At 49.3% G+C, this 17,306-nt stretch overlaps 1 protein-coding gene across 9 annotated transcripts in view; it reads right to left on the reverse strand.

Moving 5' to 3' along the window:
- Positions 1-17,306, reverse strand: part of EHF (ETS homologous factor) — a 42,836-nt gene that overhangs the window by 5,729 nt on the left and 19,801 nt on the right. For 4 of the 9 annotated variants that reach the window (XM_051852261.3, XM_008269650.5, XM_089309785.1 and 1 more), the window contains 6 exons: positions 16,059-16,158; positions 10,755-11,000; positions 8,089-8,151; positions 5,576-5,644; positions 5,396-5,464; positions 542-604 (listed from right to left, as the gene is read on the reverse strand). In XM_051852261.3, the coding sequence (XP_051708221.3) occupies positions 542-604; positions 5,396-5,464; positions 5,576-5,644; positions 8,089-8,151; positions 10,755-11,000; positions 16,059-16,155 (607 nt within the window). In that variant the 5' untranslated portion in view covers positions 16,156-16,158. Of the gene's footprint in view, positions 1-541; positions 605-5,395; positions 5,465-5,575; positions 5,645-8,088; positions 8,152-10,754; positions 11,001-16,058; positions 16,236-17,306 lie in introns of all 9 variants that reach the window. The other 5 variants (XM_008269643.5, XM_089309769.1, XM_089309776.1 and 2 more) reach the window with 4 other exon arrangements.

Consider the following 17,306-nt stretch of genomic DNA (forward strand, 5'->3'; position numbering starts at 1 on the left):
CCAACCTTATTTCTTTCTGTGTGACATTCCTCCTCACTACCACCAATCCCAAACCTCTGATATTTCATATGTGTCCATGAGGTTTTATTACTGGAGGAAATTCAACTCCCAAAGAGCAATGGCAAATCTTAAACTGAACGGTCACGTCTTGGAACCATCATTGCACAAAAGCAAGGGGGTGCCATTTGACAAGAGCAAGAATGACTCATCTCAGTGCTTTCTCCCCCCCCCCCTTTTTGGTGGGGAGAGAGGAAAAACTCACTCCCTCCACACCTGCTGGGCATTTCCCCCCACTGGGACTCCCAGTCTTATGTCAAATATTACAGGATGTAGAGAAATAACGAGGGGACCCCACTTTGGGGAACATCTGCAGAGGGGTTGCTTTGCCAGCCAGCGAAGCCTCTTTTTTTCTCTTCCTATGCAGTCTGCAGCAAAGAAACAAAGGCAGCAAGCAGAGGCAAATTTGCCTTAAAACAAGTGGCCTCCAGGGAGGGCCAACCTGAAGGAGAAGCCAAGAGCAAGGGGAAGGTGACCAACTTACTGTGCTTTTTGGTGTGGGACTTGGCAGGGTGGTCGTGCTCCTTTTTCATATCAGCTGACTCTGCTAGGAGAAGAATGAGAACCATTGCATTAACTCACTCCCCGCACTCACCATATCCATTTAACTAGTATGAGGGTAGTTCAGGAGGTTCAGAGAAAAATGGAATTAAAAGATTTATTGGGAAGCTGGCACTGTGGCATAGCGGGTGAAGCCGCCACCTGCAGTGCCAGCATCCCATATGGGCGCAAGTTTGAGTCCCAGCTGCTCTGCTTCCGATCCAGCTCTCTGCTGTGGCCTGGGAAAGCAGTGGAAGATGGCCCAAGTCCTTGGGCCCCTGCACCCGCGTGGGAGACCTGGAGGAGGTTCCTGGCTCCTGGTTTCAGATTGGCGCAGCTCTGGCCATTGCAGCCCTCTGGGGAGTGAGCCAGCAGATGGAAGACCTTTCTCTCTCTCTCTCTCTCTCTCTCTCTGCCTCTCCCGCTCTCTCTGTGTAACTGTGACTTTCAAATAAGTCACAAATAAGATTTATTTATTTGGTACAGGAAATTGAAATCCATGTAAAGCTTTTTTTTCATTTTCTACCAAGTATCGAAGTGCTTGTGTATATATGGAGCTCCTACTGCATACCTGACACCATGAGGCTATGTGGTAATGAACCAAACAAAACAGATGATGCATGCTGTAGCGAAAAACAATGCAAAGTAAGAAGTGGGAATTGAAATAAGGAAGTCGGAATAGCTTGCAATTTAATACAAGGTGGTCAGAAGGACCTCTCAGATAAGGGGATCTGAAGGATATTAAGAGGGATGCAATGTGAAGAGTTTGTGCAAGAGCCTTCTACCCTCTATGATTAATAATAGCAAGTGCACAGGCCCTGAGGTCAATGTGTGTTAGTTATGCATACAGAACAGAAGGAAGCATAAGGCTGCCATCAGGAGGCAGGGGAATAGGAACTGGCGCTCTGACCATTAATGTCTAATGAGACTTTTCAAAGACTTTATTCTGTGAGAGATGGGAAGCTATGGAAAGAGTTAGGTCACTGGAGGGATTTTTTTTTTCCACAACACAAAAATGTAAACATTTACAACAAAGAAAGATAGCTTTTAAGCCAAAGGTGTGCCTTTTTTTGGCATACAGAGTTACATTTTAATCACCCTGACAAAGGGGCCATTGAGTGGCCTGAACACAGCACAGAGGCCGCAGTAGACTATGGAAAATAGATTAGTTTAGCCAATGAGTCAGTATGCTAACGTTCGAGAACATCACCTCAAGCTGACCTGTGAAATAAAAATGCTTCCAAACAGAAAACCCAGTGACCCGTGTGTGTGTGTGTGTGTGTGTGTGTGTGTGTGTGTCAGAGGGTACTTGGGATCTGCTGAAGACCAAGATCATGCCAAAAATGCCCACAATGGAAAGCCAGCCAGTTTTAACACACGCAGCCCCTAAGCCCAAGCCAATGCTGTAAAAGGGTCGGTCCCGTCAAACTGGCGTCTTACATGTACGTGATCATCGGGGCTTCTAACTGAGGGCTCACTCACACACACGTGGGCTTCCCGGGCATTCTGCACTCACTGAAACTACACGCTAAGGGAGAGAGTGCACATCATTTCTATGTCGAGAGCAATCTGTTCTTCAAAACAGTGTATCAACGTGACTATTAGTTCCTAATTAAAATGGCTAAGAGGAAGAGCTAGTATCTAGTGAGCACTTACCCTGCACCAGGCACCACTCTAGCCATTTCTCACGACTCGCTCTGTTGTGCTATACCACACTGTACACTAATCCATACGTTACAACTGTGAAAATTCTGAAAACCAGAGAGGCCAATGACTTGCCTATGGTTATCCAGACTGAAAGTGGAGCCAAGATTTGAACACAAACCTTTAACTCATACCCACCACTCTACGGCATTTCCAAAGACGGTGGCCTATGCTCAATCACCTTTGGCACTTAACTGATTTCACAAAGATCTCTCCTGGCCTGAGTCAGTTCATTGCTGTAATGCTCTCACTAGTGGAAAAAACTCATTCCAACCTGGAGATTCTGTATTTCTCAAGGGGCATGGGCCCATTTGTCTGTCTGATCACCCAGTTAGCCATGAATCAGCCCCCTGGACAATTTCTCCAAATTCCATGTCAGGATGAAGAAAAGGGATTGAATACAATCTGGGCCCAAAAGGATCCTCTCCTGGCTAAGAATTTCTGCCTTGGCATTGGCATCAGGAGTGCCTGCACTTAACTCTGTTTCTCTGAAATCTGGAAAGACAAATTCACAGGAAACGTAAGGCGTCTTCACTCTGCCTCCCTGTGGGTTCCAGGGTGAGGTTGCAACATCCCATCAGGATGTGACAATATTGCAACAGGGCTGGCACCCACCCCGGGTTTCCAAGTGATACATCACTCTGACAGGGCCATGTTGTTCTGCAGACAAAGAGTGGCATTTACCCAGCAGGCCACAAGCAATGCTGGTTTTCAACCAGCACCCAGAAGGGAGGCAGGGCTATTATTTCAGAGCCAGGGCTAAAATCCGGAAAAAAAAAAAAAAAGTGTCTCTCAGCATACTGGCCCCTGTCACTGTGAGTTCCGAGCTGATCCAGAACCCTTCCTTTGGATTCAGCTACTTTTGTGAGTAAGATTCAAGCTTTCATGCCCCTCCCCCAGAGAAATGTGCACATGTGTGAAGTGTGCACACTTGGGAAATTTTGTCAACAATTTTAGGGGTCCATGGCCACTCACAAGTTCATGGACTCTCAAATAAAATCTCCCACACTACATAAACCCTGAGATGCCAGCTGTTTACCCAGGCTAGACTTCCATCCACTGTAGGAAGGATTAAAAAAACAAAATCCCTAAACAAAAATGGTTTTACCATATCATGGGGAAAAATGCAGCCAAAGGCAAAAAAAAAAAAATCTCATTTCTTCCAGCCCTCTCTCCCCGTTCCAATGAGCAGGCTCAACCCATGGCTCGCCGACGTGACTTCATGCTACATCTTTTGATCTGCAACCTCGCTTTCATATGAAGGTCTCACCCCCTCTGCCCTCCCCCACCCCAAACACAAAGCAAGACCTTTGAAGTCAGCCAGGTGGTTCAGTGACTCATGCATATGAAATAATGGCTCGCTTGCTCTGGGGGAAGTTGTCCGGCCCGGCTTTCTCTTGCAGGGCTCCCAGTCACTGCAGGCCGATGTCCGGCGGGCCCAGGCAGGAGCAGTGAGAAGCCAGATTGTGATGCAAGCAGGGGAGCATGGCTTCGGCTAAGCTGCTTCCCAAGAAGCAAAGATTAGGCGCATTTGCATATGATTCACCTGTGAGCCATTTCTTTACGGGATATACAAATGTCAGAGTTCCAATAGGCTGTGCCACCCTAGCTTTGGGCTCAACAAGTCAGTAGATAAACACATCAAGCCTGAGTTGGCATGACTGGCTACAAGACTATCCAGCAGATCAGAACACTGGCGGGGGCCATTTTATGAAATGGGCAGATGACAGAGAAATCAAAACAAAGCCCGCTTCCCCACCTACATTTATCACAAAGGGCATCAGTTTACGCTCAGCCTCGCCTCAGCTCGGCTTGTAACCTGCACGAAAACCTAGACACATACTCAACTGCACTCCATTTTATGGGAACCTGAAATGCAAAGACGCAGGCAGAAGACCAAGGTCTTTTTTGGGGGGTGGAGAAGGCGTGGGGGGAGTGGTTCTGATCTTCCCCAGAGCCTTGCAAAGTTGTCATGGACTACAGAGAGCTCCTACTCCAAAAAAATTCACCAACCCCAGACGCTGTGTTGACTGTTTGGTGATAATTCCCGTAGACGTCCCGAGCTGTGTCACTCATTTTCCAGCTCATGTTCTAATTGTGGGATAGGAATGAGAGCCAGGGGAAATAAGAAGAGATTTGTAAAGTCAGACGGTTCAAAAACACAACAGGTAGATTCAGGAGACAGTGAGCTGCTCTTACTGCAAATATGGAAGCAGACCCTGCCCGCGACGGCCCCTGTTGACTCCTAGGTTCTGAAAGGTGGAAGTCAAGATACAGATGAGAGAAGGAAGAACAAGCCAGGGGCTGTGGACAGCAGAGCTGTGACGGCAGCTTTTAGATTTCCCAAGTGCCTCAAGCACTAAGGCTCAGGAAGAGGTGGCTTCAGCTTCCTTTTCACCTGGAATCTTTTGCAGAAAGTCCAAGACCCACATGGAAGGACGATTCTAGAGGAAAGCAGAGGTTCCCGGAGCCCCGAAGCCGCTGGTATTGTCGGGGTGACAACTGCCACAGAAATGTCACCCCAGCTGGCTTAGTTTCCCAGAGTGACAATGCCTTCCCAGTGTTTGGTCAATTTCCCAATTTCAACAAAGCCTTCGAGCGACACAAGTGAGACATAATGCTAAAGGCTGTTGGAGGGGAGGGGTGGGAGAGCAGAGAAATGAATGGGCCTCAGTCCTTAAACCTCAACGCCTCTCAACTTACGCTGGCTCCCAGCCCTGTCTCACTCAAGCCACTTGACCCAAAACAAAACCTCAAACCCAAACCCTTCCGTATTCCTGTTCTCAAAAACATACGCTCAACGAAAGAAAAAAGAAAAAAGGAAGAGTTGTTGTTTGAGTCCGTGCTTTCTTTCACAAAGACTCAATTAAAGTCCAGTTCTGAAGTTGCCCCAGACTCTGTTCATGGAGGAGGGCACTTCTCTGGCTCCATCTCACAGAACTGGAGCGATCCAGAAGTGTACAAGTTAAGGGACCACAGGAACTCTTTGACTCAACTAATTCCTGCATGTGTGCGTAATGGACCTCTCTTTCCCACTAATTCTCAGTAAGCACTCGCAGTAGGCACGTTGGCTTCAGTTGTCAGTACAACTTACCGACGGGAAGGTGACCAGTGGTTGTCATGGAGATCTGGGCCCGGCAGAAGGTTTTGCTGTCCAACAAGTCTATAGCAGTGGGAAAATAAATGGCATTAGCAGCCCCTCCTTGCAACGTAAGGCTGTGGCTGTGAGACAGAATGAGAATGTGGAGGTGTTCAGTGTTGGGGAGTTAGTTACCTACTGTGCTACCATAGTTGGTGTCATATAGGTAGTTCTCTTCTTTCCAGGAGTTCATGATGGAAGGATCTACAAAGCATAAAAAATGGAAAATGTCAGCTTTCATTTCTTCCAGGGTGAGGGGTCTGCATTTTCTAACCATCAGAGGGAAGGCAGGAGATTTTGCTTCAGTCACATGCGACTGTAAATAATAATGTGATCCCATTGTTCTTCCAGTGTCCCGGGGGAGACAGGATGTGCTGTGGTCCACACCATGTGCTCCATCCCTGATGCGTCTTTCCGGGAAGGAAGAGAAATCATGGTAGCAGGATTGTGTCCCAGCCCAATCCTTTAGCTTCTGAGGGATTTCCCCAGCCCGCCTTGTCTTACGTTCTACTATATAATCCCCACAATGTTTCGACCCCAGGTTGGGAGGGAAGCCTCGTCAGGAGTAAGAATATTTATAATGCATGATAGTGAGCATCTCCTATGAATATCTTCCTGGGAAAATTAATGTTTATTCTCTCAGAAAACATCTAGGCAGTCTTACTAGTTTCTTCATTGCTGAAATACAGAGGGAATCCACTCTGAGGCGGGCTGACATCCCACTCTCTCTAGGGTATCCACAAGTAGCTTACGAGGTGACACGAAATTCTTACATTGGAGGGGAACAACTCAAACAGCTCTTGACAGTAGGAGCCCCACTGGTTCATCTCGCACTCTCTGTGCTCGCTCGCTTGCTCTCTCTCTCTCTTTCTCCTGTGTGCTGGGTAAGCACGTCTCTCTCCGATGGACTTTTTAGATCCCAGATTTGAAGGAAATTCCCCTCCACCTGCCCCAGGTGAAGCCCAACTCCTACGCAACCCCCAGGTCTGGGCTGGTCTCCAACAGAGCATTCTCTTCCCCAGCTGCCCCAGAGTGCTGAGATCCCCTTACCCGATCCCCACCCGAGGCTCCCTGCTTCCCCTTGCCAGCAACGCAGACTGCCCCCAGCTGCCAGCCCGCCCAGGTTCTGAATGTTAGGCCCAGGGTGCTAAGCCACCGGCCGAGTTTCATTTTGTTTTTATAGCATAAATGGTATAAAACCTGACTCACTGGCTAAGTCCTGTTTACGACATAGGGATTTAGTTGGTATTTGAACTAATAGCTACGTGTTTGGGCACCCCAAGCCCAATCTCTCGGGGTTACACCCTCTCTTCTTGTTGGGTCATCTTGTACACCTGTTGTTGTCTTTGAAAACAAACTGAGCCACAGAGGTTTGGGGGTGTTGGCCCCTCTAGGAGCCTCTGCTCCCCTCCTCCTCCCAGGGTGGACCTTCTTCCCCACCCTTCAGCTCGGCTTTTCTGAACTGGCGACACAAGAATGTCTGGGCAGTCAAGGAGGGATTATCGAGTTATTTGAGACCTCTCCAATGTCACCCTGGCTCCTCCAGTGGGACTATCCGGCAGGTCAAGTCGGGGGTGGGGAGGTGGTGTCCTCTTAGCCAAGTCCTCCTTCTGCCTCTAGTGCAAGGGCAAGTCTCTAAAGCAAAGACCACCCAGGTAACACAGTCCCTGGTTTCTAGAGAGAAGGGCAGGGCTCAGAAGCCCCGATTAGCATGCTTAGCAGCTATTGGTTTTTTTTTTTTTTAATTATTCTTTAATAATGTCAGAACAGCCCCCTTTTAAAGAACAAATAACTGCATGAGTCAATTTTGGCACCAAGTGACTCACAAATCACCACCAGGTCAAATTCTGTCCTTGGTGACTGGCACACAACCCTCAGGGAGGCCTGTGGCATACCCGATCTCCCTGATGGGGACATAGGGAGGGACCCAGGAGCAGTGGCAGCCACAGTTGGAGCACAACTGTGGGCCTGGGGGAAAGTGCTGGGAAAGAGGCTGGGGACGGAGGAAGGGGAACCAAAAGGAACGTGGCACCACGGGGCTGCAGATTGCTCCGAGCCAAGCATTGTTTCTTTGCTCTAAAATATTGCACTGGAAGCAGGGGTTGAGTTCCACGATCTTTGGCCATCCCCCAGGAGCTCCTGAGGGCTCCAGAGACCACGGGAAGCACAATCCCAGGCTGGCATGTTTTCCTTCTTGTGAAACACGCCCTCATTAGGAGAGGGGGCAAGGGGAGGAGACACTGACTCTCCCTCTTCTCTTTTTCACTTTTCTGAATATGGCCAAGCCCCGCACCCCAGACTCTTTTCGCAGTGGGGAGAGCTACCTTAGACTCTGCCTTCTCCTAGGTCCTGCCCAGAGTTTGGAGGATGCCCTGACCTGTGGTAGTAGGAAGCAAAGAGGTGTGGGCACAGGCGGCTCTCACCATCTGTCTGTAGGCCAGAAATAGTTGGCAGGTACTGGCTCTCAAGGGCAAGGAATGGCATCCAAGGTGGGGTAGCCCACTGGAGACAGCCAGGAAGAGGCCTCCCCTGGTTTCCCACCAAAACCCAATCCCTCTCTCTCTCTCTTTCTCTCTTGTGCTCCCTCCCTGTTGTTCTCCCAGAGCTTCACCTGGCCAAGTTGGCTGCCTTTGGCCCCTACTACTCACCGGTTTGTTCGGTCTTGACAATGACATTGTGTGTGGACTGGAACAGGTCACTGCTGCACTGACCTAGGAAAGACAGATTGGGAAAGTCAGACAGGACCCAGCGGGAGCCACGGGTTTGATGCTTCAATAAGGTCAGAGCCGGCCTCTCTGAAGAGCTTCTGCCAGTCCCTTCACTACCTGGTCAGCGTGGGTGCTCATGGGAGGGGGCTTTACACTCAGCCTCTACAAGCCCGAGTCTGCAGTCCCCAGTAGCCTAGGGTACTCCAACAGTGGGAACTAAGTGGCACTGAGTAGCAAAGACCTCTACTCTGGAGAAAAGAGAGTTACAGAGGTCAGAAGATCAGTGTTTCCACTCCCATCCAAGGAGCCTATCAGCCCTTCTGGGTCTCAGTCTCGTTGTCTGCACATTTGGGGGTGACCACTGAGGTGCTTTTCCATACTGCGATGTGATATGAATTAAAGTGAGAATACAGAGAAAATCATGTTAACCAACGTGATCCCTCTTTCATTTAAATCAAATCAAACTCATCTTGATTGAGTCCAATACCTGAGAGACGTCTGTGTAGCGTGCAGGGACTCTGCCCTGATTTATGCCTTCAGCACAGGGACCAGCAGTGCACATTGCATTTCCTTGTGCTTGCTGGCAACTTCTCTCTGGTTGTGTCATACATAAAACACACACAAGGAGTCTTCAAGAGTTTATGGAAAATGGACCTTATCTTTTAATTCCATTTTTCCATGAATTCTTTTAAGTATTCTCGAATATCCTTGTGAATGAATCTAGTATATTTTCACTACCCAGATAGTTTATAAATATTTCAGGAGAGGCTATCACTGTGGTGTATGTAGTAGGGTAGGCCTCTGCCTGCCATGCCAGGATCCCATATAGATGCAGTTTGTGTCCCAGCTGCTCCTCTTCCAATCCAGCTCTCTGCTGATGGCCTAGGAAAGCAGCAGAGGATGGCCCAAGTGCTTGGGCCTCTGCACCTACAGAGGAGACCCAGAAGAAGCTCATGGCTCCTGGCTTCAGATCAGCCCAGCTCCAGTCATTGTGGCCATTTGGGGAATGAACCAGCAGAGGGAAGACCTCTCTGTCTTCCCCTGCCCCACCATAATTCTGCCTCTTAAATAAATAAATCTTTTAAAAAATAATAAACATTTCAGGAACAGAGATCACACCTCTGACCTCTTTGGCCTTCAGTTTTCCCATTTGTAAAATGGGTACATTGTATATTTTGTTATATGTTCATGGATGGATCAATTCACCTTAGATCACCTAGTGCAAATAAGCACTCAGTAAATGTTAAGTCAATAGAATATCTCCAAAAAAGCAAACAACAAAACAAGGGCGAGAAAACTGAATGACATCAGGCACTCAGGGGCAACAGCAGGATGCAGTAAGACCAAACAAGCCAGGGAAAGTCAATGGGAGGTCAAACACGGCCACGGCACCTCCCAGGCCTTCCCGCCTCTGGCTTCAACCAGGCAGGGCAAAGCTTTAAAGGGGTAGATTGAATAGGAAGTGGAGAAATAAATAGTTTTTGAGTCTCCAAGTGTAAGTCTGTTCTTTCTGGAGACTCCTGAGGGTTTGGTTTGGTTCTAGGAAAAGGAAAATGAGCAGCCACAGCTGTGCGGTGGGGAGGTGGAGCAAGTGCCAGGAACTGAATGAGGTCATGCAAAATGGCCGCCACCACTGCCGGCTCTGCAGCCAGGCTCTGGAGCTACGCTGGTGCTGCTGGCAGTGGTCAGGATCTGACCCCGGACCACGGCCCTGGAGCTCACACTTCCGGAGCCCCAGTTAACCTACCCAAACATGGCTTCTGCCAAGACATAAACACACTCTCCGCTGTAAAGACACATCTTGCGGGCCTTAAACATTGCTGTTTAGAGCTTTTTTTTTTTTAACACTATCAGGGGAACTTTATGCCAGTGGCAGAGACAGCTTGCAAGATGAGCTGGCAGCCCTACTGAGAACTACAAGCCAACGTAGCATGTGTGATGGTTGAAGAAGCTATCAGCAGTGAGCAGCATTTGCCATGGTGACCTATCTGTGGGAAAAGGGAGGCCTTGGCAGAGACACCTGAGGCTTTGGGGCGGCAGCAATTGCAGAAGCCACTGCAGAAACACCCTCCCCGTGTCTAGAGCATTCATTCTAACCCTTCTGTAGAGCTCTGGACAGGTTAAGGATCTGTCAAAGTACTGTAAGCCCTCCCTCCACCCAAACACAAACACAGATCTAATTGCATACAGCATCCCATCCCCCTTAAACTCTCACCTTAAGAACCTAAGTCTAGAAGACTTTATTGGTTTTTAAAGTAAATTATTAAAATACTGAATTAGAACATTGAACCCTGTTAGCAAAGGAGAGAAAAAAGGGTTGCTTCAGAGTAGCAAGTATTCTGTGAAGATCCAGCCAGTGCTTGTCTCCTTAAAAATTGACATGGCAGAGCCTGAAGGAGACACCTCAATTATATTAGAATTTTATGGGATTGGATACACCTGGTACCCCAGGCTTTGCACCTGTCCCCTCATCTCCCTCCCACTTCCCTGTCATGGGTAATCCTGATAAGGAACCCAGCCATGGGCAGAGCCACTGCTCTTCCCAACCAGCTCCTGGCAAGAAGGGAGGGGGGGGGAGAGAGAGAGAGAGAGAGAGAGAGAGTCACCATTCCACTTGAGATGCTGCAGGTTGCTGTAGAGGAGCTGTCCCGCCGTCCCTGCTGCCCTGGTGAATTCTTGCAAACTCATGCTGCAAAGGTGCTCGCCATTGATGTCAAACTCCTGGAAGGGAATGCAACTGGCGTCCAGCTGATTGGTGTCCAGGAGGTGCTGGAGCCACTCCCACACCTGGTACTTGGTCCAGTACTGAGGATGGATCTCATGCCACTGGCCTCCAAAAAACCCGCTGGAAACTGCAAAACAAGAGGTAGCCCCATGACTGAGTGACCCCTGGCTGTTCCCAGGGGGCAGAGTCTCAGACACGGGGATGCACTGCTGGCCGCTGGAGTTTATGGGGAGCACAACCACAGTGCGTGCACCCCAGGATATGGGGTAGAACACAAGACAGGGGGTTCACAGCAATATGGTTCTTCTCCCACTTGTGGTCTTTTAGCCTCTGTGTGTCACCGTGTCCTCCACAGCGTGATACTTGTCCCTAGGCACTAGATGAGGACACAAAAGCTGAATCGCTCTGTGCTCGCTCCCTACCTCCCCCAGAGTAAACTAATGTGAAAGCTGAATAATCTTGGCTAGAGTCTCTGCACCGTGGCTTACTATCCACACCCAACTAATTCTCCTCCTCTCAACTCTCTGTCCCATTTTCTTTCTCAAACACACACACACACACATCCTCAAATTCAGACACCATTGGCAACCAAAATCAAGGCCTGAAATTAAGATCCTTTTCTCTAAAATGACTTTGTTTCTCCCCAAAGTGGTCTATATTATCCATCTGCTAACCATGCTGATATCCCACTGCCCCAGGCTGGTTACTATAGCAACCATGATGTCACTGACCTGCTCAGTTACCTTCAGGACCCCCCCCCCCATCCACTGAAGTTAAATATAAACCTGTCAATCCAGCCATTGAGGCTCTTCACTAACTACTCCTCGTCGGAACTAGGACTCTTGTCTTTTTTTCCCAAATTTTCATTTACTTATTTGAAAGACACAGCTACAGAGAGGGAAAAGGGGAGGGAGGGGGAGAGAGAGAGAGAGAGAGAGAGAGAGAGAGAGAGAGAGGAGACCTTCCATCTGCTAGTTCACTCCCCAAGTGGCCACAATGGCTAGAGCTATACCAGACTGAAGCCAGGAGCCAGGAGATTCATCTGGGTCTCCCACGTGAATGGTAGGGGCCCAAGCACTTGAGCCATCTTCTACTGCTTTCCCAAGCCATTAGCAGGAACTGGATCAGAAGTGGAGCAACTGAGACTCAAACCACCACCCATACGGGATGCCAGCATCGCAGGTGGCAGCTTCACCCACTAGGCCACAATGCTGGCCCCTTGTCTTTTCATCTGTGCTGTTCTGTTAGCCCAGTTAGCATTCTGCCTGTCACTCCTGTTGAACTCCTACCCATCTTTCAAACTCTGACCACCTCATAAAGCCAGCTCGGATACCTCAACTTACAGCGAGGGCTCCCTGTCGTCTGAATTTCCAGGAGACACTCATGGTCTTTCTCATACTGGCCTTTGTTAGGTCCTGCTTGTCTCTAGAAGTCTCTGGTATGGTCTCATTCTCCTTTGTAGACTGTATATTCAAGGTCAGAAACTCTTACCTTTGTATCTCCTATAAAACCTACCCAGAGACCTTGCCAGAGTGGTTGCTCACTGTGTGTTTATTTAATAGAATTTGTTGCTGAAGAAGAAATTGGGTAAGAACCTTGAAGAGTTGTACGGTGTATTACAAGGTGATTAATGCAGACAGCAGTGAAGAAGTGAAGTTCATTCAAGTAACTATTGCTCAGCCTCTACTGTGCTGACCACTTAAGTATGTAAAGATCACATAGTCTGGGGCTGGTGCTGTGGCATGGTGGGTTAAGCCACTGCCTACAAGGCTGGCATCCCATATGGGCACCAGTTTGAGTCCTAGCAGCTCTACTCCCATCCAGCTCTCTGCTAATGTGCCTGGGAAAGCAATGGAAGATGGCCCAAGTGTTTGGGCCTCTGTCCCCTATGTGGGAGATGCAGGTGAAGCTCCTGGCTCCTGTCTTTGGCCTGGCCCATCCCAGGCCATTGCAGCCATTTGGGGGAGTGAACCAACAGATGGAAGGTCTCTCTCTCTCTCTCTCTCTCTCTCTCTCTCTCTCTCTTTCTCTTTCAAATAAATTAAAAAAGAGAGATCTTGTGTCCAGGGTACCTAAGAAGGCCAGAAGATCTTAGAGTTCCCTGGAAGGCAGAGGTGAAGGGGAGCAGTCCCTTCCAAGAAAGGTGAGGAGCAAGGGCCGGGGCGACGCCGCTGCAGCCCACTAACTGGAGCACGTGAGGAGTAAGGGCCGGGGCGATGCCGCTGCAGCCCACTAACTGGAGCAGGTGCAATCCAGCTGAACACGACGTGCAGATACTTCCACAAACTCAAGGTTCGCCCAGTGGAGGAAATGCAGTGCCAAGAGACTGTCCCTTTTTCTTCAAGGTCATCCTAGATGAGAACGTCTCAAAATTCACCATGACCATGAATCACCAGGGACGGGACGACTGTCCAAATGCAGAATCTGATTCAGCAGGCCTGGGGTGAGGCCTGAGTTTCTGCATTCCTGACAAGCTTCCACACCATGCCCCTGCCGCAGGTCTGTAAGGCGACAGGTGCTAGAGGGCTCAGAAAGGCCTGATCCCCGTGATACCCATGGCCTAGCCCTCAATATTCCCAGAGGAGAAGGGCCGGGGGGTAGTGTTTCCAACCCAATCCCACTTTTTCTAACACCCTCAGGATCCATCCTCTGCTTCCAAACCTTAGAATCACTAAGATCAGGAGGTCAAAATAATTTAGGGAACAAAAGTGACCGCCACTGACAATACCTGCCGCTCACAGTATGTTTTACTTCTCCCTTTTTTAAGATTTATTTAGGTATCTGAGCTTTACTTCTTATCCTCATGGCCACACAGAAGCAGCCCTAAAAAGGACATCTTTAGTGTTGGTGTGGGGAAGGGATAAGGATTGAAAACTTGAGTTCAAAAATCTGGTTATATAGAATTACCAGGACAGGCAATTGGCCTAGTAGTTAAGACGCTGATAAAAAAAAAAAAAAAAAAAAAAAAAAAAAAAAACACCTCTGTGTGTGTCCAGTGCTATGGTGTAGCAGGTGAAGCTGCTGCCTGTGGTGCCCGCATTCCATATGGGTGCCGGTTCAAGTCCTGGCTGCCCCACTTCCGATCCAGCTCTCTGCTATGGCCTGGGAGGGCACTGGAAGATGACCCAAGTCCTTGGGCCCCTGCACCCACGTGGGAAACCCAGAGGCTGCTGGTTCCTGGCTTCAGATCAGCACAGCTCCAGCCTTTGAGGCCAATTGGAGAGTGAATCAGTGGATGGAATCTCTCTCTCTCTCTCTCTCTGCTTCTCCTCTCTGTGTGTAACTCTGACTTACAGATAAATAAATAAATCTTAAAACACACACACCCCTCTGTATCCCACATCTGAGAACCTGGATTCAATATCCAGCTCCAGCGCCTGACCCCAACTTCTTGTTGATGCAGACTCTGGGAGGCAGCACTTGATGGCTCAAGTAATTGGGTTTCTGCCACCCATGTGGGAGCCCTGGCTTCAGCCTGGCCTCGTCCCAGCTGTTGTAGGCATTCGGAGAGTAAATCAGTGTGTTTGCTTGCTCTCTGTCTCACTCACTTGCTCTCACTCCCTCTTAAATAACTGAAAAGAGAGTGAGAGAGAAAAGAAAGTAAAAGAAGAGGGAAGGATGGAAGGGAGGGAGGGAGGGAGGGAGGGAGGCAGGGAGAGTGAATTTCCAGACGAGTAACCACACAGAGCTTAGACTAGCTGTTTCTGTTTTCCTCCACTTCTGATGTCTCACAACTATAGCTGTTTAAGGGTGGACTGTCTATTTTTAGTGGCTCCCGGAGTCCTTTGTCTTTCTTTTCTGAAAGAATTGCGTTGCTATGACACTGCAGTTCTGGGTCAGCCAACAAGAGGCCACAGCTTTCAACAACCCAACAACGGGCTTGGAATAATCTCTTCTGCAAACTTACTAGGATCTAGCTGGAAGCACAGTTCCTGATATTACATCCTGTTTAGACTCAGAATATCACAGAATTTTGTCTGATATCTGCTGAGGGAAGACTCCCCCAGCAGGCAGTGGGTCCCTCAGCTTCCTGGAGTTTCAGGAGGAACACCGAACGTCCTCAGGGTTCAGACCTGCTCTATCCTGCGCCCATTAGTCTTCATCGGGAGCTGAGCCTTCTTTGGGGCCTGTGAAAGTTCAGAAATAAACACACCACTCAACTTCTCCCTTCCTCTAGCTTTCTCCAAAGCCAACAGGAGAAACACTGCCCAAAAGAAGGGTGCCCAGGGGTGCCCAAGACTTCCTGCTTCACGTGAAAGTGTCCTTCTAGGTTCCTCCAGGGAATCTGAGGTCTGCGACAGAAAATGCACCTGTCCAGAAAGAGCACAGCTTTGGTAGGACGGATGATTGAATAAGGGAAGGCCACCTAAGGCCACCTGTTCACGCTTTCCACCATGCTTGGCTGGGAGTCCAAATACCAAGAGGTGGAGCTCCATGTGGATCAGGGCCACTTGTCAGAGAATCCAACTCTCCCAATATCCTGCCACTCCTGGCCTCTCCGACTCTGCTCCCCAACAGGCCACCTCCATGTTTCAAGGCAAATAAGGTCAACAGCACCTCCGGCAAGGAGATTAGCAACAGGAGTGGAATAGGGTGAGGGCCAGCACTTGGATGTTGGATGTGCAGCACTCAGCTTCCCCCGGTGTCTTCCCAATGGGGTGAGCTGCCCCGGATTCTGCATCAGATTCATTCTGTTCCGCTATTCCCCACCAAATTCTGATCAGCATATTGTAGATTAAAGCTCTAAAGCAGAGGCCTAGCTCCTCCACAGTCCCCTCTCCCTTTCCAAAGATGGAAGATAATATAGAAAAGATCAGTTGTGGTCCTCTGCCTCTTAGCCTTCCTATCTCCGTGTGTTACACACACACACACACACACACACACACACACCCCTCCTATCCTCTCCCGATATACCCCAAAAACAAGCTTCCCCCACCCTCACTGCCAGGGGGCCAACCCGGAACCTTGAATTTTCACCGGAGATGATGGAAAACGAAAGTGAGTTTTTGCCCGGCGCCCTGGAGCTCAGTAGAGAACTCTAGAAATCAAGAGCCACCCGCGCCATCCCCTCAGCCTCTCCTGGATAAAACTTTCAGGTTGCAAATGTCCCCGTGGAAAAGGAATTCCAGCCGAGGAAGAATCCCCAGGGCTGGCAGCGACGCCCACGCCCGCGGGGCCCCCTTACCGTTGCACGTGGAGTAGCTGTCCGCCCAGGCGGGCTGCTGGTGGTGGAGGCTGTTGCTGGGGTTCAGATTCATTACACCACTCCCTTCCAGAATCATGATCTGTAAGGGGACCAAACAGCCCATTCAGGCAGTGCCTCTCGGACAAACGTCAATTGAGGGTGCCGATCCTAGCGTTACTTTAGGAAGAAAAGAAAAGAAAAGAAAAAAAAAAAAACCAATGTGTCCTTCCGCCCATGGCCACAGCCCTTTAAGCAAAAGCAAAACTCAACGGCAATTAAAAATATCCAGGTTCAATTTTCATATGCATGAGGCAAGTTTTTACAGCCACCCATTCATAAATGAATAATCTCTGATCAGAAATGAAGCGAGAGGAAAATGCAATACCTGCTCCCAGGGCGCGTCTGGCCAGGATCCAAGTATTTTACAAAAGTGAAAATGCCAAAGAGATTGTGTTTAAAGTGGAATTTCAATCAATGAAAACTCGAGCCGGAAGCGGGGCAGACCCAGCGCCTACGCAGGAACTCCCACGAGTCCCCGGCCCACCCCAGCCACCCGGCACCTGGGGTCCCGGGAACAGGTTCTCCCGGGTGGTGCCTACTCGGGGTGGGCTGGTCCGCAGAGGGTCTCGGTAGTGACCCAGTTAGGTCAAGAGCTTGGCTACGTGGTCACGCCATAACTCAGTGATTTCTCTGACAGACACGGCCCCTTTGTGGGTAAAGAAAATGAAATTGTTCCTCTCTGGGGGAAAAAAATCATGATTAGGTTTTCTTCTCCGGTTGGAGACCTGGAGAATTCAACCGACTTCCACAGGAATCTTCCTTCCTCCATCTGCAGGATAGTTTTCCCGGGAAAGACCTGGGGAAGAGCTTTCTTCCATGGACCTGTGGCGACTTTCTGACAGTGTGGGAAGTCCTCACTGGGCACAGCTTCTCTTCAATCATCGGGCGTGCACGCTGCCCCCACTGCCGGGCTGGCCACCCTCCACTTACAGACCAGACCCAGCAGTGTGTTCAGTCATGCAAAGGAACTGCAGCCTCTTTCCAGAAGTCTCTTGCGCTTTTCCCCGAAGCTGTAAAAGTACCTTGTGCATTGTAAAATCTTGAGGTGGAGAGAGGTCTAGCTTTACAGCAGGAGACCGGGAACACTTGTCTGTTTTGAGGCAATCTTGCACCCTCGAGGGTCACCCATGCCCACCCAGCGTGATTCCAGCCCTTGACATCCCTATCTCCTAATTTAGCTACTGCTCC

This window comes from Oryctolagus cuniculus, chromosome 1, assembly GCF_051225735.1.
Source record: "Oryctolagus cuniculus isolate XC-2025 breed Fujian yellow rabbit chromosome 1, ASM5122573v1, whole genome shotgun sequence".
NCBI classification, from domain to species: Eukaryota; Metazoa; Chordata; class Mammalia; order Lagomorpha; family Leporidae; genus Oryctolagus; species Oryctolagus cuniculus.